The 23,724-nt window shown below is 40.2% G+C and overlaps 1 protein-coding gene across 4 annotated transcripts in view; it reads left to right on the top strand.

Annotated features, from left to right (window-relative positions):
- LOC125455391 (armadillo-like helical domain-containing protein 4) overlaps positions 1-23,724 on the top strand; it is a 130,506-nt gene that overhangs the window by 37,424 nt on the left and 69,358 nt on the right. For 2 of the 4 annotated variants that reach the window (XM_048537256.2, XM_048537258.2), the window contains exons 3-5: positions 7,306-7,575; positions 8,101-8,373; positions 13,686-13,904. In XM_048537256.2, coding sequence (XP_048393213.1) covers positions 7,306-7,575; positions 8,101-8,373; positions 13,686-13,904 — 762 coding nt within the window. The remainder of the gene's footprint in view (positions 1-7,305; positions 7,576-8,100; positions 8,374-13,685; positions 13,905-23,724) is intronic. The other 2 variants (XM_048537260.2, XM_048537259.2) reach the window with 2 other exon arrangements.

The raw sequence follows: 23,724 nt of genomic DNA, 5'->3' as shown, positions 1-23,724 counted from the left end.
CTATATAAATGGTCAGTATGGTACAATCTCAGACAGTATAGGTGTTAATATTAGTTCATGTTTTGGAGGGTTGGCAAATTGCATCCATGTTCTATACATACAATAATCTTTGCACAGGGACCATTAATTTCAGTTGGTGACATGACTCGTGTGGTTCATATTAATATTGACAAACATCATCATTTGATTCCTATACTGGGTGAGGTGGAGTTAGGAAATGCCTTCTTATTTCTGCTTCTGAGAGTGGAAGACAATAGCAAACTAGCACTGACAAAAGGATGAGCTGAGCAGATAACGAAACAAGGAGCCACCTTCAGGCAGTATAATGCGAAGGAAATAATCTTTTCCTATTTTTGTATTTCTGTTCTTCAGTGCTATCTGCACATAGATGTGCTTAATCATTGTTGTTTATTTATTTAAAGGATGTCAGTTTTGAATTTGCTGATGATGTAATCTTATGTTGTACTCTGCATGTTTCTTTGCTCCCAGTGAGAGGAACAAGGAAGCCAGTTGCTTCAGTTTTCACTCCTTCAGAACTTCACCTTTGTTCTTAGAATACTACAGAATAGTTGATTAGTTATGTTTGGTATGTTTCCATTGATTGTTGTATTGCATTCAGTCATTTTAAGTTTGCAGGACGGTGTCATTGAGTATAACATTTCTGTTTGCAGTGTTCCTTGATGTTGTTCTTTGTGAGGCTGGAAATGAAACTACGAGTAGAATTTAATGCTGGTTGAGGGAGTGAGGAAGGATGTAGGCAGGGTCTTTATGTTACTCAGGGAGTGCAGCATTCAGTCCATAATATTGGGGTGGAAGCAGGACAGCAATGCTGATGGCACACGTGGGCAGGGACTTTTAATGGTTTTGAGTACAGTGAATTGAACTGGGAGCCTTTAAATGTTACCTTAGTCATTATGTTGATGGTGCATGGAAAAGGCAGGCTTTCACTTTTCCAACTGCTTAAAGCTGGCAGTGAGCAGAAGCAACAGACCTCAAGGCTGTGGGTGACTGAGTTAGAGCTGTCTGTCAGCACTTGGATTCTTTTCAAATGGGGGAGAGGAGGCTGAAGAACATTGCAGCGAGATGGAGATGCGCTGAGGGAAAGCCAGATAACGAAACAAAGTTGATGGGTCATCTGAGAGAGGTCAAATGCAATGAAGAGAAGACTGAGGGTCACTGAGAGAAGGTTTGTTGCAATTGAAGAAAAGTTAAATGTCACTTCAAAGACATGCAGTGTGACTCTGTGAACAAGATTAAGGTGAGCTCTGCCAAGACCAGGGTGAAAACTATTCAGCCACGGAGTCAGGATCTTTGATGAAGGCTAAGTCCCCATTGTAGGATGTACTTTTTCCAAGTCTGTCCATTGCAAGACTTCTGCAGACATAATGGACGTTGTACACAAGGAGCTTTGAGTGGAGGAGGAAGGATGGAACTGGGTATAGTGCAAAAGAGCTGTCACCTGTGGTGGGGTCTGTTGCTGAGAAGCAACTATGGTCCAGTCCATTTCAGAGCAATGTTACATCTCAGAGTTTAGCACTCCTGCCTTAACCATTTGCAAATGGCAATTTTGGCTGAGGATATCCAGAGATGAAATTACTGATATGTGTGCAGTCCTTCAGGATGTACTGCAGTCGCTGGACTGGGAGGAAATCCAGTGCAAGGGGCTGTAAAAACGGCTCAGTTCAGATGTTTGGAGGCTCGTGTCTGGCAGCTAACAAATCACCTCCTTAAGAAAGCTGGAGAATTTGTGCTCTTCAGAACTGATTCAGCGAGCCAAACCAAATGACCTGGGCTTCAGTGTCATTCCCCTTGAGACCAACCTGTAGCATTTATCAAAACCAACGTTGATCAGCATTTCTGACATTGATGTGGTCTGTGACTGCAGGGTCCATACCTTCCATGTTGTGCCCAATTCCCAGAGCGTTTTCTTGATCCATAAGTTCTTTACAACTCCAGGTGTCAAAGCCCAATGAAGACAGGTGCATGCCCGCGGAGATGAATTCTGGGTGACAGGGACAATCCTTCCAAAACTTGGCTGTCGACACCATTCAGAAATCGTTAGCCTCTGACTGAGATTCATGCTAATGCATCCCATGACTGTGCAACAACTACAATAGAATAGACTATCACAATGTTGAAAATGGGTTCCACTGACTGCACCACTCCAAAATGTCCTACAGAGTATGTCAAGGAGTATAATCTTTCATTTTACCCTGCACATTCTGTCACAGTGGAGGGAGTTGACTTGGCAGTGATGGACAGAGAGGAGCCAGATTCATATGATGAGGAAGCTGAGGGGGATGGTGACATAGAGCAGACAGACCTGCATATTAGGCTTCCAGCACCAGATACCAGTACGATTTCTTTCATTTCCAATAGATTCTAGCAGGTATGATGCATTTCAGAAAGCAAAAAAGTCCAGGACTTACACCCACAGAACCTCAGCAATTCCAGCTGACAGCACTTCACCAATGTCCTCCAACAAGCTACTCCATCCTTGGCAGAAAAATCATGGTGCTATCAGTATTCCTTGTTCAACCATTTCAACTTACACCTTACTATGCAAGTGATCATCATTCTGTTAAACAGATGCTAAGAACAACACAATATTGACTGACAGAGTCAGAGACAATGGAAACAGACCCTTTGGTCCAACCAGTCCACACTGATAACGTTCCCAAACTAAACTAGTCCCACCTGCATGGTCCATACCCCTCCCAACCTTTCCTATTCATGAACTTATCCAAAACTCTTTTAAATACTGTAACTGTACCTGCATCCACTACTTTCTTTAGCAGTTAATTCCACACATGAAGCACTCCACATCCGAAGGGAAAAGACCCTTGTCACCCACTTTATCTATGCCCCTCATGATTTTATAAACCTCAATAAGATCACCCCTGAACCTTCTATGCTCCAGTGAAAAAAGCTCCAGTCTTTTTAGTCTATTTTTATATCTCAAACCCTCCATTCTTGGCAACATCGTGATAATTTTTTTCTGAACCCTCTCCAGTTTAATAGTATCCTTCCAATAACATGGCATCAGAACTGCACACTGTACTCCAGAAGAGGCTTCACCAATACCCTGTAAAACCCCAACATGACATCCCAACTCCTGGACCTAAAGGTCTGAGCAATGAAAACAAGCTTGCTAAATGCCTTCCTAACCAGCCTGTCTACCTGTGATGCAAATTTCAATGAATTATGAACCTGAACCCCTAAGTCTGTCTGTCTGACAACACTACCCAGGGCCCTACCATTATTTGTAAAAGTTCTATCCTTGTTTGTGTTAACAAAATGCAATAGTTCACATTTTGGAAAGGATTATAAAAGATAGGATTTATAATCAGCTAGCAAGCAATAATTTGATTGGAGATAGTCAACATGGATTCGTCAAGGGCAGGCCGTGTCTCACAAACCTCATTGAGTTTTTTGAGAAGGTGACCAAGCATGTGGATGAGGGAAGGGCAGTTGACGTGGTGTACATGGACTTCAGTAAAGTCTTTGATAAGATTCCACATGGTAGGCTATTGGAGAAAATGCAGAGGTATGGGATTGAAGGAGATTTAGCAGTTTGGATTAGAAACTGGCTTTCTATAAGCAGGCAACGAGTGATGGTTGATGAAAAATATTCAGCCTGGAGTCCGGTTACTAGTGGTGTGTCTCAAGGATTTGTTTCGGGACCACTGCTGTTTGTCATTTTTATAAATGACTTGGACGCAGGTATAGGTGGATGGGTTAGTAAGTTTGCAGATGACACTAAAGTTGGTGGAGTGGTGGACAGTATGGAAGAATGTTTCAGGTTGCAGGGAGACTTAGTTTAAATGCAGAATTGGGCTGAAAGGTGGCAAATGGAGTTTAATACGGACAAATGTGAGGTGATTCACTTTGGGAGGAATAATATGAAGGCAGAATACTGGGTCATGGAAAGATTCTTGGTATATGCAGAGGGATCTTGGTGTCCACGTACATAGATCCCTGAAAGTTGTCAGCCGGGTTGATAGTGCTGTTCAGAAGGCATATGGTGTGTTAGGTTTTATTGGTAGAGGGATTGCGTTCCGGAGCCATGATGTCATGCTGCAACTGTACAAAACGCTAGTGCGGCCTCACTTGGAATATTGTGTACAGTTCTGGTCGCCCCATTACAGGAAGGATGTGGAAGCATTGGAAAAGGTGCAGAGGGGATTTACCAGGATGTTGCCTGGGCCTGGAATGAAGGTCTTATGAGGTTAAGGCTGAGGGACTTAGGTCTGTTCTCATTGGAGAGAAGAAGGCTAAGAGGGGATTTAATAGGGACATACAAGATGATCAGAGGATTAGATAGGGTGGACAGTGAGGGTCTTTTTCCTGGGATGATGATGTCGGTTTGTACAAGGGGGCATAGCTACAAATTAAGGGGTGATAGATTTAAGACAGATGTCAGAGGCAGGTTCTTAACTCAGAGAGTGGTAGAGGTGTAGTTAACCTGCCAATGTAGTTAACTCAGCCACATTAGGGGCATTTAAACAGTCCTTAGAAAAGCATATGGATGACAATGGGACAGTGTAGGGGATGGGCTTAGATTAGTTCACAGGTCGGTGCAACATCGAGGGTCGAAGGGCCTGTTCTGCGCTGTATTGTTCTATGTTCTATCCAAATTAAACTCCATCTGCCATTCCTCAACCTGTTGGCCAAATTGATCAAGATCTCTGTGTAATCTTCGACAACCTTTTTCACTGACCACCATCCCACCAATTTTGGTGTCATCAGTAAACTTACTAATTATACTTTCAGTATTCTCATCCAAACCATTTGTATAAATGACAAACAAAATTGGACCCAGCACCAATTCGCGTGGAAGACCTCTGGTCACAGGGCCCCATTGCAAGAAACCACCCTCAACCACCACTCTCTGTCTCCTGTCATTAAACAAATTTGTATCCAATTGGCAAGTTCACCCTGAATCCCATGTGATCTAACTTTACTAATGAGTCTATTATGCAGAACCTTGTCAAAGGCCTTACTCAGTCGAAGTAAACAATGCCTGCTCCTCTGCCTTCATTGATCTTTGTGGTTACTTCATTAATTGCACAGAACCATGCTATCAGTAATCAAAATCATATCTTTCTGTATCACCCATAACAACTTAACCACAGCTGATGTCAGACTCACAGGTCTATAGTTTCCAGGTTGCTTCTTACAGCCTTTTTTATGGCACAACATTAGCCACCCTGAAGTCCTCTGGACTTCACCCATGTTTATAAATGACACAGATATTTCTGCCAGGAAATCCACAACTTCCTCCCTGACTTTCCACAATGTCCTGGAATTTATCTGCCTTTATGTTTTCTAAGACCGCCAACACTTCCTCTTCTTTAAAGTGAACCATTTTCATAACATGAGTATTTATTTCCCTGAGTTCTCTAGCTTCCATTTCTTTCTCAACAGTAAAAACTGATGCAGAATATTCATTTAGTGTCTTTCCGATCTCCTGAGTTTCAACACAAACACAACCTCAAACTTTTAGATGTCCTACTGTCTATGTGGTTGTTCTCTTGCTCTTAAAGAATTTGTAGAATTCTTTTGGATCATCTTTAACATTATCTGCCAATGCTATCTTGTGTCCCTTCTTTGCCTTCCTGAACAGCCATGCTGCCACTGTGTGCCTATGTGCACTTTTGTTTAGGCTTTCACATTTGCTTTTGGCGACTATGATGTGGTATTCACAGCTGAGGTAGAGGTGCACGACTGAGTCTGAGGCATGTTGCTTGAAATTACCTTGGTAATTTGCAGATGACACAAAAACACATGGAAAGGTAGGTTGTGAAAAGGATACAAACAGCTTACAGAAAGTTATTGATAGGTTAAAGTGGTCAAAATGTTGGCAAATGGAGTATATTGCAGGAAAATGCGAAGAAGTTCATTGTGGAAGGGAGAAAAAAAATGCTTAATATTATTTAAATGGAGAAAACCAACAGAAATCTGCAACACAAAGGATCTTGGGGGCACTTGTGCACAGAAAGCTAGTGTACAGGGTAAACCGGGAGATCTGGATCGCCAGTGGAATGTTGGCCCTTATTTCAAGGGGGTGGTAGTGTAAGAGTAGGGGAATCTTCCCGCAACTGTACATGGCGCTGGTGAGAGCACATCTAGAGCACTGTGAGCAGCTTTTGCCTCCTTATTTAAGGAAAGCTATCATATCAATGGAGTAAGTTCACAGAAGATTCACTAGGATGATCCCTGATTAGGATTCCTCTCAAAGAAGTTTAGAAGAATGAGAAGTGATGTTGTTTAAACATATAGGACTCTTAAGAGGCTTGACAAGGTAAATTCTAAGACGCTGTTTCCCCTCATGGGAGAGTCTAGAACCAGAAGGCATAGTCGCAGAATAAAGGAGTGCCAACTTAAGAGTGAGATGTGGAGGAATTTCTTCTCTCAACTTGTCAGTGCATTGATTATACGAGCTGGGAGGTCATGCTGTGGCTGTACAGGACATGAGTTAGGCCACTTTTGGAACACTGGTCTCCCTGCTATAAGAAGGATGTTGTGAAACTTGCAAGTGTTCAGAAAAGATTTACAAGGTGTTGCTAGTGTTGGAGGGTTTGAGCTATGGGGAGAGGCTGAATAGGCTGAGGCTGTTTCCCTGGAGCATTGGAGGCCGAGGGGTGACCTTGTAGAGGTTTACAAAATCATGAGGGGCATGGATAGGGTAAATAGACAAGGTGTTTTCCCCAGGGTAAGGGAGTCCAAAACTAGAGGGCATAGCTTTAAAGTGAGAGGGAAAAATTTTAAAAGGGATCTAAGGGGCAGCTTTTTCAGACAGAGGGTAGTGCGTGTATGGAATGAGCTGCTGGAGAAAGTGGAGGAGGCTGGTACAATTACAACATTTAAAAGGCATCTGGATGGGTATGTGATTAGGAAGGGTTTGGACGGATATGAGCCAAATGCTGGCAAGTAGGATTAGATTGGTTTAGGATATCTGGTTGACATGGATGATTTGGGCCACAGGGTTTTTTTCCATGCAGTAAGCCGCCATGACTCTATGTAAGTGTTTGGAACTCCTTGCCGCTGAGATCTGGGGAGGCAGATTCCTTGTATATATTTAAGGTTGCGCTAGGTAGACTCTTGTTCGTTAGAGGAATCAACAGTTATGATGAAAGGGCAATAAAATGGGCAGGAGAAACGTCGGTTCAGCCATGATCCTACTGAAAGGCAGAGCAGCACCAAGGGGCCGAACAGCCTACTCCTGTTCCTATTTCTTTTAGGTTCTTATAAATTTTATATTGCGCTGTTTATGTATTAAACTTTTAAGTACTTTCATTACAGCAGTGAATGCAATTCCCACAAAAGAAATTGCATCTGTAACTCCTGCAGAAACAATGTTGCTGAGTGCTGAAGCAGTGAGTATGGAAATAAACCAGGCAGTTACAGCAGATACCAGCACAAAACAGACCATATCAAGGAAAGATAACAAAGTTTCTACAGCGGCATCTGATGTTTCAGAAAGAACATTGCTTCGGTTACTGACAACCATTGTGCCATCTGTAAAGCCGACAGCACTTCCATCAAGTACAGCTGAGGAACTTGAATCAGAAGGTACATCTATGTCTTTTATACATCATGTGTAACGCTAACATGAAAAACGTAGAACAATACTGAAAAATTGAATATGTAGTAGTCAACCTGGAAACAGTGCAGGTTTTGCTATAACTAATAAACCATAAAAAGGTACTATAAAAGCAGTTGAAGCAGAGTTTTTCTTTTGTTCATGTTTATGTTAATGGTCATATAAATAAGAAATTGAATATTGCAATTTGTAAATTGGTTCTTCACTCAAACTACATGCACAGTAGTCTACCTCAGATTGATTGGTATGCTGTAAATTGTTGCATTTGTGTTTAGTAGTTGGATGTAATACAAACTCAAACTAGATTATACTAAATTATTTTGTTACTACTTGATCTCTAGCTCTAATAAAACTAGCTGAAATTCCATTGTTGTTAGTACGTTGATCGTGTGACTACAATGCATATCATTTATTGCTACTTAATAGTTACTATTAACTTCATAATCGTACTCATTTGTATTGTCAATTTCAAACAATATTTCTTGTATTTACAGTACTGACAAGTGCTAGTGATTTACTGCAACAGAAGTCAGTAGTCCCGATTGTAAAAAAGATATTTGCCACGACAGCAGCATTAAACACTGAATCCAGTGATACCATCCTGCAAGCATCTGCTACAAAAGCAATGGGAATGATGACGGTTAAGTCAATTAGCTCATCACCTGAGTTAAGAGATAACACATGGTCATCCTCAGCAACAACTCTGGCACCTTCTTTGAGTGATACAGAGTCACCAATGTATACATTGGACACAACAGAGTCAGAAGGTACCACTGCTAATGTTGTTAGTTGTTGGCTTCAATTTTTGTGAGTATGCAAACTTTAACCAAACCTGCTACATTCTGCACTATTTTGGAAATTTATTTTTCTTTCCTCCACTCTTTCCATCAGCCCTACTAACTCCCTGCATTTCTCCACTTTGCAAACCCCATCTCTCTTCTTGTGCACCTTACTTTATGATTAATCATAATCAGCAGGCCTGGACAAAAATGCATAGGCATCAACAGTTGATCTTCTTGCCTAGCATTGCAGCTGACTTAGAAATTCCACAGGAAGACAACTTCATGGTAACAGAAACATGACTGAAGTGCATTGGTACCTTCCCAGTTCTCACATGGAGACATTCTTTTTAACCAACTCTGATGTAATTAATTACCATACAGTCATTTACTTAGGATTTACCTTGGTATGGGATCGATTGGGTCAGGGCTGGATGGCTGGCAAAAGAATAGAATGGTATGATATACTTTGGTACAGTTTATCAGCTAATACGAAGAAACATGAAGTCCTGGAAATATTTCTTATGGGCCACACAGAAATATACAAAAAGCTGATGTTTGACAACTATCTTGTGAAAATGGTGATATGTAATCCAGATGAACAGGACAACTTTAGAGAATGTAATAGCCAAGATAACATGATGATGAGAAATGGAGAATTTTTCAATTTTGTTTTTGTCCTGATTTTTTAAATTAATTTTCCCTCTTGTCCTATTTTTGACCTAACCATCAATTGTGACTGTCTGTTGCTTGTTCTTCCTGCTCCATTTTGCATTGCTGTTTCAGTTTGTCCTATCCTTAAAATTAATTTAATAAGCTTTTCAATTTGTGCCATCTAATTTCTGCTTCAACCTCTTACTTTTCAATCATGGTTTTAACATTCCCATTTCAGTGACCTGTTTATATTGTATTTTAAAATCATCATATTCTTTCCCATTCATTCTGTTGTTTTACAAGAAATAATTTGTTCAAATTGTTTTTCAATATTTTAAAAATATCTTCATGCTCATTTTTCTTTGTTGCACTATGTGAATTTTTCTTTTCCTTCACTATTTCAAATTGCCATCTTCCTTTTTTTTAAGTTAATGCTCTCCTTACTTTGAAAAACTAAACAATTTTTCACCTTATATGTACTTACTTGCCAGTGTTTTAATGTTCCTTCTCCTGAGACACCAAATGACCTACCAGTTGCTCCAGGGTACTGAACAGTTGACACAAGTATTGTATCAGTGATAATGGGAACTGCAGATGCTGGAGAATCCAAGATAATAAAATGTGAGGCTGGATGAACACAGCAGGCCCAGCAGCATCTCAGGAGCACTTGAGATGCTGCAGGGCCTGCTATGTTCATCCAGCCTCACATTTTATTATCCTGACACAAGTATTGTGTCTGCTTACACTTTACTTCAGATATGATTCAATTGTCTCCATGTAGTGGACTGAGTGTCACTGGTAAGTGTCCATCCTCCCTATTATTTTCATTATGCAGTGGCAGAACCTTAGCTCCTTATAATAGTATACCTTGAAGTCTGAACTGGCTATCACCCTTTCCACATGTGCCCTCTTGCATGCCTCTTGGAAGTACCTCTTTTGTTGCACAGATGGGAATTCTAACTCTTAAACTAACTTCCCTCTACTTTAAAGGAAGAGGTGGAACAGCAGTTAAAGTGGAGTGCATGAAAAACCATGATATTCCCTGAGGTCGATTTCTGGGTAGGTTGAGGGTATTGAGAAGTGGGGTTACAGTCATACTGTGGAGTTCCAACAGCATGTGTATTTTTTGTGAGGCTCCCATCTGGAACAAATGTGATAGGAATAGGAGATGAACAAATGGCCAGTAGAGCCCACACCATTACTCAATCTGATCAGGGTTGATCTTAGGCACACAATCTCCCCTCCCCAGATGGCTGCATTTTGGTTCTGAAGTGTGGGGCGGTTGGTGGGGGTGTTTGTGACACCTATTTTCATTGACCTCTGAAGGAATTTGAAAACAGCCACAGGTAGGCTGTAGTAAGGGCCAACCCCAGCGCTCTGGCACTTTTTCTTTTGCAGCTCTGAAAAGAATCCTAAAAACACTCACGTCTCACACTTCTCACTTTCTCGCATCCGCATGTACTCCAGCTGGCCCACTATCAAATTCTAAACCATGCCGCCTCATCACACCCTGTCACCCCATCAACCCCAATGCTCTCCATACCCTCTATGTTAAACTGTGAGCCTCTACCCCATGGTCCTTTAGAGTTCTTATGTCCCTCTGCTTATTTCCATTGCCTTTTATAGCCCTTATGGCAGCCTGAAATGGCACATCCAGAATCCTTTTGTGTGGATTTACAACCCTTGGTACGAAGAAAATTCCCCTCATTTAAGTCATTAATGATTGGCCCCTTATCCTCAACTTTGTCCTCATGTTCTGTATTCCCCAACCAGGGAAAACAGCCTCTCAATATCTCTTTGTCTGGCCCTTTCATAATATTGAATCTTCTGCCTCTCATTATTCTGAACTCCAAAGAACACAAACTTAATATACTCGGCCTCTTTCAAAGGATAGTCTTGTCATCCCAGCAACCTGATGAACCCAGTGCCAATCAAATGGGCTGCATTGTCCTGGATGATGTCAAGTTCCATGAGTGTTATTCAAGCTGCATTCATCCAGAAAAGTGGAAAGTATTCGATCGAATTCTTGACTTGTGCCTTGCAGATGGTACACAGACTTTCAGAGTCAGAAGATGAATTACTTGCAGTAGAATTCCTACCTCTTTTAGCCACTGTATTTATATGGCTAGTGTAGTTCACTAGCTCCAGCTATCACTCAGAACTCTGTTCTGTGGAAGGGTCACAGGATCCAAAACATTAGCTCTGATTTCTCTTTACGATGCTGCCAGACCTGCTGAAATTTTCCAGCAATTTCTGTTTTTGTTTCTGATTTCCAGCATCCACAGCTCTTTTGGTTTTTATTCTGTCTATTACTTGCTGTTTATGCTGTTTGGCAAGCAAGTTTTATAGCTTCACCAGGTTGACTCCTCATTTTTAGGTAAGCGTGGAGCCTCTCCTGGCATGCCCTCCTGCATTCTCCATTGAACCAGCATTGATCCCCTGGATTGATGGTAATCTTAGAGTGGGGGATATACCAGGCCTTGATGTAGCAGATTGTGTCATCAAATGATTCTCTGCTGCTGTTGGCCCATGTCACCTTATGGATACCCAGTCTTGAGTTGCTAAATCCATTCAAAGCTTGTTCTATTAAATCACTTGCTCCCACTTGCTGTATTGCCCACAGATTTCCCCACAACTCTGTTAAGTAACCACTCCTGGTTCATCTCAGGAAGGCTGTCTCAAAGGTATAGCTTCTAATTTGCCCAGTATTGTTCAAAGTGCCCATGAATAAAATCTGTTTTTCTTACACCACTCTTTAAACCAGATGTTCAACTCTCCAATCTCATTTACCAAATGCCAATTGCTTGACAGTCAATATGATTGACAGGCTTGGCTCTGAATTGGGTGGGGCTACTTGGATCAAGCTGCAAATTCAGGAAAGGATCTTCCAATTATTAATGGGAGTTGAGAGACATGTGTAAACAATCCTGCTCCTCCTGGACCACAAATATTGCAATATCTTTCGACCTTTTCTGAAGTGTTCAGTTTTTAAGGTCTGGGAAACCTGTGGCCCAAATTCAAGTCTGTAAGTGAATTTATATATGCCTAACTCTATTATAACAGGTAAATAGATTAATCCTGTAGAAGGGTGTTCTAGATCCTAGAAAGGTGTTGGCTGCAAAATCCTATTCTGCTTCTTCTAAATCCAGTAAATGGGTTGGGGAGTTAGGTTGATGTTTGATCTGAGATTTCAAACTACTTTTAACAACTCACCTCACTCCAGCCATCCATTTTTTGAGAATTAAAATGATTCCCTTTTCCCCTGTTTGGTTGTACTTTTAACATGTCACATTGCAGGTTGCTGCTTTTGACCACCATGTAACACTATGAAGTACATTTTGAAGATTTTGTTGCCGTATATAACCTTTCACAATAACTGCCTGATTGTGGACAAAGCCATACTCAGTTTCTGAGTGTTTTTGAGAATAGAACAGTGTATGGAGTATGTATTAAAGGGTACCTTCTCATTATCTTCTATTCCTTTATTCCGTTTATGAGTGTAAATGCACTCTATTTTGTTTGGCATCTTGTCAGACGGAGGTCTTTACTGTAAGCAGACTAGAGTGATGTCTTTTGTGACAATTCAAGAAGAATTTTTAATGGTGCTCATTGAATCATGTCTTTACTGACATTATTACAAGCCTTGGAACATAAAATTCCTTTTAAGAAATCACAAGCCTCAAACTTCCTCAAAATGAGCATTGGCAAGTTTGTATAAATACTGGCTTTATGGGTGCCATTCTTCCCATTGCAGATCAATAAGTGCTCGTGCAATGGAAATAAGTTATCAATCAGTGAGAAAGATAAGTGTTTAGGGAGTTCTAAAAGACTCTGAGAGAGTAAGTAACATCAGACTTATTTACCACTACTTGGTATATCAGTAATAAAGGAGCATTGAAGGAGGCCACTCATTAGAACAGCAGTGTGTGGGAAAGTTGGTATAGTAATCTGCTCAGTAGATATATTTAATATGGAATTACATGGTAAGCTCCTGAAAAGGAAGAATATAAAAGTATACCAGAAATGAGACAGTAATGGGATTGCAATAGATAATGCTCTGTGTATTGACTCCAGTATTTTGGAAAATTTGGCATTATTTGTTTGGGCCTGATAGATCCTTGTTTTCTGTCATATGAGCCCAAATAGATACAGCTCTTTGATGTTGTAAGAGCCTATGGCCATGAATTCAAATTCCAAATGTTGCATTTCAGATCTGAAGTTAATTCTTTATTGTAGTTTACTTAAAAACTTCAACTTTCTGAAACTTTTTCCTGTAAATAGTGATCATGCTTGGTGTTTCTTTACTTAAGTACACTTTTTTATACTGGACGTTACTGGCAAGGCCACCATTTGTTGCCCATCTCTAATTGCCCTTTTAGCAAGACGTTTGCTAAGAATTTTCAGAGCACATTGCTGTGGCTCTAGAGGCATGTGAAGGCCAGACTGGACATAACCTGCGCATGTCTAATGGTCACCATCACTGAAACCAGCTTTCAATTCCAGATTTGTGAATTGAATTTGAAGTCCATCAGCTGTTGTGGTAGGGTTTGAGCCAATGTCCCCACTTAAGTGTTCAGTCCATTGATACTGCCACAAAAATGCAATCTCCCTTTGATTTTATATGTCAATGTATTGTCTCTTCACAGAGTTCGATGAGGATGATGATGAAGAAGATGAGGAAGACTCAGATGAAGACTCAGATGAAGATAGCATGGATTATGATACGCAAGTGCCTTCACTCCCATATGCAACACCTGGTGGGCCCATAAGAGTCAACCGAAACTTGACAAAAGTGATGGAGATGTCGTATCAGCTTCCTGATTCGTTTGAGTGGAATCAGCATGATCAAGGTACTAAAAATCTGGGTAAGAATAAATAACTTCTTATTTGTTTGTTATTTTTAAACAACATTAAAATAAAGGTGTTGGCTCAGTACTTCGACAACAGTAATTTTAATACAATGACGCTATATTGGGAATTTGTGTTTATGCCCTCATTTAGGATGAGATTTGACTCTCTACATGAAGGATTATTATGAAACTTAATTTTAAAAATCTAAATTATGTTGTTATATCGGGGAAAAATACATTTGCATATTTGAGAGGTAGTTCTGGTATATTCAGGTAAATGTATAAATATTTGTGCACAGTTAGATATTTTTCCGTATTTGATATGTTCTGCCAAATATTGTCGGCATTAATATAGTGAAGGAAATTGCCTCCTATTATTGATTTTGTGGGTTAGCAGCAGGAAAGGATGTTAAAATAGATTCATTTGAGCTTTGAAGTCATTTTCTTACTTAATTTGTACAGAATTACATTTTTGTTGGTGCATTCTGTGGTGAGATCCATTTCTGTACTGTAATGGTGGACCAGAGTTTAGGAATGAGACCTTCCACATGTACACTTTTCAATAGTTGGATTATTCATTTCGTACATTATAGCAAGAATCACCAATATTGGAATTTCCAAGTCTGGTGACTTGTACCCCTACTGTACTAATTGTAATTAACAACTAGCTGCAAGATATGTACTTGTTATAAATACTTGAATGAGTATTTTACTATCTCGGTGCCCCCGAAGCAACTTGGAGCAGTTGCATTAAGGCGTTTACAGCATTTGAGATATTGTCAAAAATAACTTGAGGCTATGTGAAATCACTCCATGCCCTATAGATCATCCACCACGTGCACACAACAGTAATAAAAGCAAAATACTGTACATTCTGGAAATCTGAAAAAAAAATAGAAAATGCTGGAGAAACTCAGCAGGTCTGGCAACATCTGTGGAGAGAGGAGCAGAGTTAACATTTTGTGCCTGATATGACTCTTCCTCAGTTCAGTTCCCAGTATTCCAAAGCATTAGTAGGAGCAGAGAGACCTGAAATAAAACAAAGAACTGCTCTGATTGTGCAGGACAGTTTTGAGGAAGGGTCGCTGGACCCAAAACATTAATTCTGCTTTCTCTGCACAGATGCCCCAGACCTGCTGAGTTTCTCCAGCAATTTTTATATTGTTGTAGCAGAAAAACCTGACTGTGTATGGGCAGCATCAACTAAAAATGACAGGACAGGTAGAGAGAGCTGCTAGTAAAAAATACTGTATTCTAGGTTCTTAATAGTAGTATAAAGTACAAGAGCAAGGAGAATAAACTGAACTTCTGTGAGAACTAGTTAAGCTTCAACCTGAGTATCATGCGCTGTTCTGGTCGCCACATTTTACAAAGGATGTGACTGCATTGGAGAGAGTGCAGGACGGAATTGTTCCAGCAATGAGAAACTTCAGGTATGAAGATAAATTGGAAAAGTTGAGACTGGTCTCCTTCAAATGTAGAAGGCTGAGGGGAGATTTGAAAGAAGTTTTCAAAATAACGGGGGATCTGACAGACGAGATGAAGAGAAATCATTGCTGCTCACAAAAGAGTTCAAGCTAGAGGGCACAAATTTAATGTGTTCAGCCAAAAAAGGAAATGTGAAGTGAGAAAAATTGTTTTCACACAGTGAGTTGTTAGGCTTTAGCATGTACTGCTTGGAATTGTTGGTGAGACAGGTTCAATTGAGGCTTTTGAGAGACTATTTGATTATTATTTAAATAGAAGCTTTGTGTAGGGCTTTGGGGAATGGCACCAAGTCACAGCGCTCTTAGACACGATGTCCTCCTTCTGCACTATTGCAATTCATGCTTTGAGACAATATCATTGAGATGGCCATCCAAACATATATTTTTCAGTCTCTGAGAGCTTTATAAGAAATGCAGGGGATCTAAGACAGTTTAAAATGAACGTTTGGTAGTGGCATGACGGAATCACACATTTTTATCCTGTTACTTAAGTTCCCTAAATTTCTTGCAAGGAAACATTGGTCAATATTCTAGAAAGCATTCACTTGTAGCTGTTACAACAATATTATTTGTTTGAACGCATTAGCCAAAATTGACAATGAGCCCAATTAACTCTTCTCTTGTCCGAATGGTAGTTGACCAACAGTTGATAGTGGAATCAGACATTGTGAAAAAAAATTGTGCGAGGATGGAGAAGGTGCTGCCCTGGGATTGCAGGATAGAACACAATGTTGTGAATGAAGGATGATCTCTCAAAATGTGATGGTATTACATGTCCTTGATTTCATAAATATTACACAAAGCTTTTAACTAATCAGAAAGGAGGAATGTCATAATTAAAATCATATTTGTTTTGAAAATTAAAAATGCCCAAAAGAGATCTTTTATGGTTGAATCTCCTCGCAATCTGAGGGTGAAATTTTTGTACGTAACTGTACCTTACAGTAGCAACCTTCATAGCGTTACTCAAGGCCAAATGATTTTCCATAGTCAGCTTTTCATCTTCTGTCTCCTAGTTGAGCTGTTTTCATGGGATAACAGGGCGTAGAGCCAGATGAACACAGCAGGCCAAGCAGCATCAGAGGAGCAGGAAAGCTGACATTTCGGGTCTGGACCCTTCTTCAGAAATCAGAGCTGTTTTCATACTGGGTTACTTCATGATATTTCTAAAATTTGCATACTTCAGGCTAAGTGCTGGATTATAAAATCAAAGACCAACATATTTCCTTTCTCAAGATCCCAACATGAACTCCATCAGTCTTTCAGCCAGCTTTTATCAGGCTACAAGGAGAACACCTTGTAATTGTTTAGATTTGTATAACTGTTGACTCTCTGACAACACTGATGTACCGGCAATGATGTACACTCTTCCCCCACTACTGTCAACAATTCTCACCACTCCAGGGCAAAAGATACTTTGGAGGAGGATCTCATGTGAATGCACCATTACATGCTCTGTTTTTCTAGTTTAGCACAAGCAATAGGGAAAGTCCTATGGGTTGATCACTTGGGTCAAAGATGAATTGGAAGCAATTATCATATTTGACATTAAATTAATCACCTTCATATTTGACATATTAACTTGCAGTGTGGTTTAATAGACACTGCTGAGTTTGCACTGTTAGCTTATCATTTTTGGATGGTCTGAATGTTCTTGCAGAATGAAGTGAGTGATGAAGAGACATAATTAATTGAAGGGCCAATTTGCTGATGCATCACATTTCCTGCTGCAGGAATTTAGGCTTTTCAATTTTTTTTTAACATGTGTGACCATTCCTGGCAAGGCCAGCGTTTGGTGCTGATGAACCTTCCTTTATTTCATTCTTGAGGAAGTGGTCCTCCTTCTATTGATGGTTTCTCCAAAGGAGACTGCAATTCTGATGCTATTGTTTTATTAACGTAGCAGTACAAATCTGCTGCTTTAAATAAATGTAGTCTGCTGTAGTTCAGAGGTGACATTTCATTAATAATTTCATACCTAGATTTGACTACATCTAAATATGTATTCATTCTACTACAACTACAACTGACATGTATATGTTAAAGTGGAAAATCACCTAGGTATATCTTGTACACATGACATTGGACAAACCCAACCTTACCAGTTACCAGACTGATGGTCTACACCCAATCAGCAAAATCATGGAAGATATTGTAATTATAGTTGAAGGTTTGCACACCAGTGATTTACTAAGCAACGTTCAGTTTGGGCTCCAACAGGACTGCTTGGATCCAGACTGCCATGCTCTAAACATGGACAAAATTACTGAACTCCAGTGGTCAAGTGAATGTGGTTGTCCTTGGCATTTAGGCAGCAATTGACTGAGTTTGGTAAAAAGAAGCCTTGGTCCATGGGAATCAAGGAGAACATCCTCTTCTGATGGACAAGTAGAAAGGAAGATGTTTATGGTTGTTGGAGGCCAGTCATCTCAGCCTGGGACATTTGTTGCTGGAGTTCCCAAAGCTCAACTATCTTTAGTTGCTTCATCAATGATCTACCTTCATCATGTGTTCAGAAGTGGGAACATCTGCCGATTATTTCAGTGTTTGCATCGGTCTACAATACCTACAGGTAATAAATCATGTCCCACCTGCATCTTGATCTGGAAAACCAAGCTTGGATTAAATTCTCGTTGATGTGTATGTTTTGCCATTGGTTCTGTTCAGAGTGGTTTTGATTTGATATATTGGCCTGTAGTGCTTCACACAAGCTTCTCATATGACCAATATCAGTGTACAGCTATTATTTCCATAAGTACTATACTCCAATTATGTTGACTGTTTCTTGGTTTACTCTGAAGGTCGTTGCTCACATGATGATAGGCTTTCGGTTTCTTTTGGCCAGCTAGCTGGCAGGGACTGGCCCTTCTATTGCCAGCTGACCTTAAATTTCCTTTTCATTTCATCAGCCAACCCCCTGTTCTTTTGGGTGCTGGGTCTGTTGATCTTGTTGAAAGTGTCTGGTATTGCACTTTTGATGTGTTGCCAAATTTCTCCTAGAGCAGAATCAGCAGTGAGATCAGGGTGTTCCGGCCTGGTCTTTAATGTTGCTTGATCACGTGAAATTTCTTTGATGAGCTTCCTGTAGATCTGTTCTACGGCTTATGTTCAAAATGGAAGATCAGCTTTAAGAAAGTGATTAGTTGTCCGTATGACAGTCAGCACGAGTCATGAACCAGTGTGTAGGATGTCATTTAGGTCACACTGAGGCACCGTCTATCAGGTGCTAATGGGGATTCAGCCGTGTGGTCTTAAAGGGTGTAGGCCAGAAACATCAGCTTTCCTGCTCGTGTGATGCTGCTTGGCCTGCTGTGTTCATCCAGCTCTACACCTTGTGGTCTTAAAATGTCTATTTTATCTAAGCTGTTATTAGTTATCCACAAATGCTTCTTTGCACACAATTCCAAGGGTAGGCATTTTTTTATTGCAGCCTCCAAGACCATAGTTTCTGTGCACTCCTTTCCATTGGCTAGGTGTCACTATTGGTGGATCAAAATCCTGTAACTCCCCACCCATCAACATTATGAGAGTACGTTTGTTGTAAAGACCACCATAATTCAAGCTCACCACTCTTCTCAGAGACAACTAGGTATGCCTGCATCTCAATATTGAATAAAAAAGAATAGCAGCCCTTTAGTTGAGTGGTAAGGTGGTTCAGTGGTTAGCACTGCTGTCTTAGATTACCACTGACCTGGGTTCAATTCCACCCTCGGGCAACTGTCTATCTGGAGTTTGCACATTCTCCCCATGTCTCCTCTGGGTGATCCAGTTTCTTCCCACAGTCCAAAGATGTGCAGGTTAGGTGGATTGGTCATGCTAAATTGCCCATGGTGTTGAGGGGTGTCTAGGTTAGGTGGATTAGCCATGGGAAATGCGGGTTTACAAGAATAGGGTGGGAGGGTTGATGTTGACTCAATTGGCCTACTTTCACGGTGTACAGTTCCTGTGATTCTATAATAGACCACTGGAGGATGCCACCACCAAAAGGTAGCCTTCTTAAAAATAGTAAAAAGTGAATTTGAAAATCCAAACTGGTTAAATTTTGAGTAATAATCATAGTGGACAGTGTGAGTTTAGAAATTATTTGGGAAGACATTGCTGGATGTTTACATATGCAAATTGCAGTATTCCACCCACACTCATCACTTGGTATCTACAGATTTATATTATGTTCTTTGATATAGATTTTTATTTTGGCTGCTGACAGTAACGTGTAGGAAACCTTGTAATAATTATTTTACATTCATTTATTTCATTACTTGACTGAGTGAAGCTGGAACACAATAAAATTACTTACACGTTTAATCTTATATTGTTATCAAATTTGCATGCAAATCTGTGGGAAGTGCAAAGTATTAGAATTTTATACGTGTAACCTACTGTAGAATGTAATATTCATTGCTATATTGTAGTACAGGTGGAAATTATGAAAATTACTCACTGATTTATGATGAACATGCATTGATGTCATCCCATTTCTGTCAGACTGGATCCACATATTCTTCAAGCACGATAAGATAACAATAGCTGCCCTATAAATCTTGTTCTTTCATTTCACTGAGAGCTTTTATTATTCAATTATGTCATGATACTTGATGTCATATTTCAATCCAATATGAACTGAAGTACTATATTTCAGTCCTGTCTCTTTTATGAATACGACTATATAAATCTAATGATACGATTTGCCAGTACAGTAAACTTATATTATTTCGCCTTTAGTTTATTAATAACTTGGGATCAGGTTGCTTGCCTGCATTTAGTTTCTTGACATGAAATACTATGTGTCATAACTGCAAAACATGAAAGCAAAAAAGTAATTTAAAAGTTTTGATTTAGTCTGCGGTTATTTGTATAATTGGGACCTGGTCTTGGACATTACATTAGAATTAGTTCAGTATAATCTGGTGTAAGTGGTGTCACTCTTCGATACTCTGCATCGATCCATTTTATTTACTTATGGCCTCTTTAGTTATGTGAAGAAATTATGGAAGTTTTGACTCAATCTTATGCATCTTACAGATTTCAAGTCTGCATTAAATATTCTGTCAACATCGCTGAGCTGTCCAATAAACTAATTTCAAATCCTTTATGATCCAAAGTTTTTGATTTTATAAAACTGATACAAGAGTAGAGGTTTCAAAAGAATGCAGTCCTAATGAATTAGATTGTGAAATCTTCTGCAAGTCCCTCTGTGAATTTCTCCTGTGTTTATGCACTTGAAAGTTGAAGCTACTTGTAAATCGACAATTTGATTTTAAAATGCAACACACTGTATGATTATGGCTCCATTTATTAGGGAGGTAAACCTTTTAAACTGATTTATTTCCGGGTGGTTGGAACCTGTAGAGACCGTTATCAGAACTGCAGCCTGCAGGATGTGACTTTGACACTGAAAGTATGCTTCCTCCAGGAAGATGTCCTCGTCATGCCTGAATGTAGGCATTCAAACAGTAGGGAGGCAGGAGCATGTTGGAAACGTGCAGCAGATCTTCCATGATGGGCGATAGTGCATTGATGAAGTAAATGTGGCTTTACTGGAAACACTGAAAGTGAAAGTCCATCTATTATGGAGAAAGCAAACATTCTTCAATATTTTAGTAAAACAGTTGTTTTGATTCATTAATTTATGTGCACCATACATGTGTTGAGGAATGCTTATATGCATTCAGAAGAAGATATGCCAAAAATTTTGAAGTAGCATAGTGACATCGGAAAGATAAGAACTCAAGGACTAGGGAAATGAAGAGGCATTTCAGCTCCTCGAGCATCTCTGCCACTTGATACGATCATGGCTGATCTCATCTTGGCCTCAACTCCATTTTCCTGCCCACTCTCCATAACCTTCAACCTATTACTAATTAAAACTCTGTCTGTGAAATAACTACACAGAAGCTGGTATCCCATCACCAAGTCCCACATAGATACAATGCTGAAGAAGGCACAACAAAGCCTTTTCTTCCTCAAGTCACTCAGGAAATTTGGCATGCATGTAAGGACCCTCACCAATTTTTGCAGATGCACCAGGCAAAGCTTACTGCTCAGGTGCACAACACTCTGGTACAGCAACTGTTCTGCCTAGGACAGTAAAAAATTACAGACAGTTGTGTGCACAGCCCAGACCATCACGGAAGCCAACCTCCCATCCATGGGGTCCATTTACATGGATCATTGACGTGGAAAAGCTGTCAACATCATCAAAGCCCCATCGTACCTGGCAATGCTCTGCTACAACCTCTTCCATCAAGCGGAAGATACAGAAGCTTGAACACAAGCACCAGCAGGTTCATGAACAGCTTCTTCCCTGTCATTATTAGACTAATGAATGGGCTGTCCAACTTCAAATAATGTTGATCTTGTTACTGTTGTTCTTGCCTAGCGCACACCCTGTGCGACCTAACCTGTATGCCTCTAAGTTTTTTTTTCACCCTATGATCTGTGTGTCTTTACTTACAATGATCTGCCTGTACTGCTCATGAACAAAGCCTTTCATGTGACAATAGATTAAATCAGATCAAGTCAAATCACCGTTTATTTACATGTGCACAGTACGCTGGGTGTGGCTGGCCAGCTTGGATTAAGTCCCGAATGTAAACTGTCTCTCTCACTTAGAGGAAGCATATGGCCAGCATTGGTGTTCCTGTTGCTGTTTCTGTCTCCTCCATGGATTTACTCAATATCCCAGCATCCACCGCACTTTAGGGAAGTGAATTCCGCAGCTTTATAATGCTTTGAGAAACATTTGGGGCAGACTCTCTTTTGATTGTCAAACTATCCCTGACTGCATGAAACATGTAGAGGTTATGGGGGGAAATGGTATCAAAACTATGAAGTACGAATTCTGAGAAAACTAAACGATAGTTTGTTAAACTTACTGTTCTCCTCAGACTATATAGTGACTGAGGTAATAGTGCATTTGTGCTCTTTACAAATGAAATGTGGATAATTTAATTATCTGTTGGCTTTCTTCTGAAAATAGATTTATTGTTACTTTTCAGTAGTAATTTTATTTCTGTTGCTTTTGGAATGCTACTTACAAAATTGTATAAGGTATTTGTATACTCTATTCTTGGAAGCAAAATTATCTGAAATTAATGTAGTCCAATGGTAAATGAGTATACAAGCCTTAACTTATCAGACTTTTTTGGGATAAGGGCTTGTTTTTAACATTGTGCTACAGAGACCATGGGGACTGGTGGTGGGGTGAGGGGAATGGTTAGCAGCAAACAATGCACTTGGGAAACCTAGCAGTCAGGATTTCTGTGAAGTTTGTGGAATTTTAACTAATGGTCGGTCCTCTACCACTGATAATCAGACAGACCCTAGACTCTGAAAGGAGGATTGAGAGCAACAAACTATCCAAACTGGAACACAACAGTGGTCAGATCATGAGTCTGCGATTTAAGATTATGCTGTGGCTGTTCAGGTGAGCTACATTCTCACATCCTAGTCGAGGACTGGCGTCATACTTTCAGGAAAAATCCTGTTATGAAATACCACATTGACATGACCTTTCGAGACAGTTTTCAAAAAAGATGTGTTACTCTGCAACTTTTGGTATAATACTCTCTAATCAGAGATTATTTTTGTTGGTGCAAGGAGTTGAGACCCTACATGCAAAGTCCGTGCTCAGACAGTGTGAACTTCTCTATACGTTTTCATTTATAGGTAAATATCTCTTTTAACCTTACGTCTCTCACTATGCTTGGGTTTTATTTTGTAGTGATTCCCTAACATGATACAAGGGGGCAGTCTGGAAAATGGGACTGCTCGTTGACCCCACAGAATTGGGAGAGCTGGGGGTTGGGGGTGCCAGGGTATGCGGCTTGGGCGTTTGATCTTGAGCATGTTTAGCAAGGGTCCAGCTTCAGAACTCTGAGGATTGGGAGTCCCATCTTAGTCCCTCTGATGGGTTTCTGATCCCTGACCTGGTGAGGGATTTAAGAGATAGCAAATGAAACTGGAAAAGGTGAGATAAACAACAGATCAAAGGACAGGATTGTATGTAATGGTTCATCAAGTATTTTGATGGGGTAGCATTCGGTCTTGTGGCAGGAGTGATTCATCAGTGATAAAGATAAGAGGATAGTAGGAATGGAAGGGAGATTTGAACAATGTACAGCAAGCTGTTGGGGAGAAGAAGCTTAAACAGAGCTACTGAGGTTGTAGAGATATTGGCAACTGCAGATGCTGGAGAATCCAAGGCAACAAAGTGTGGAGCTGGATGAACACAGCAGGCCAAGCAGCATCTCAGGAGCACAAAAGCTGACGTTTTGGGCCTAGACCCTTCATCAGAGAGGGGGATGGGGAGAGAGTTCTGAAATAAATAGGGAGAGAGGAGGAGGCGG

Source organism: Stegostoma tigrinum, chromosome 10, assembly GCF_030684315.1.
Source record: "Stegostoma tigrinum isolate sSteTig4 chromosome 10, sSteTig4.hap1, whole genome shotgun sequence".
Lineage (NCBI taxonomy): Eukaryota > Metazoa > Chordata > Chondrichthyes > Orectolobiformes > Stegostomatidae > Stegostoma > Stegostoma tigrinum.
The sequence above is the reverse complement of the archived record's forward strand: the minus strand, read 5'-3'. Positions and strand labels throughout refer to the sequence as shown.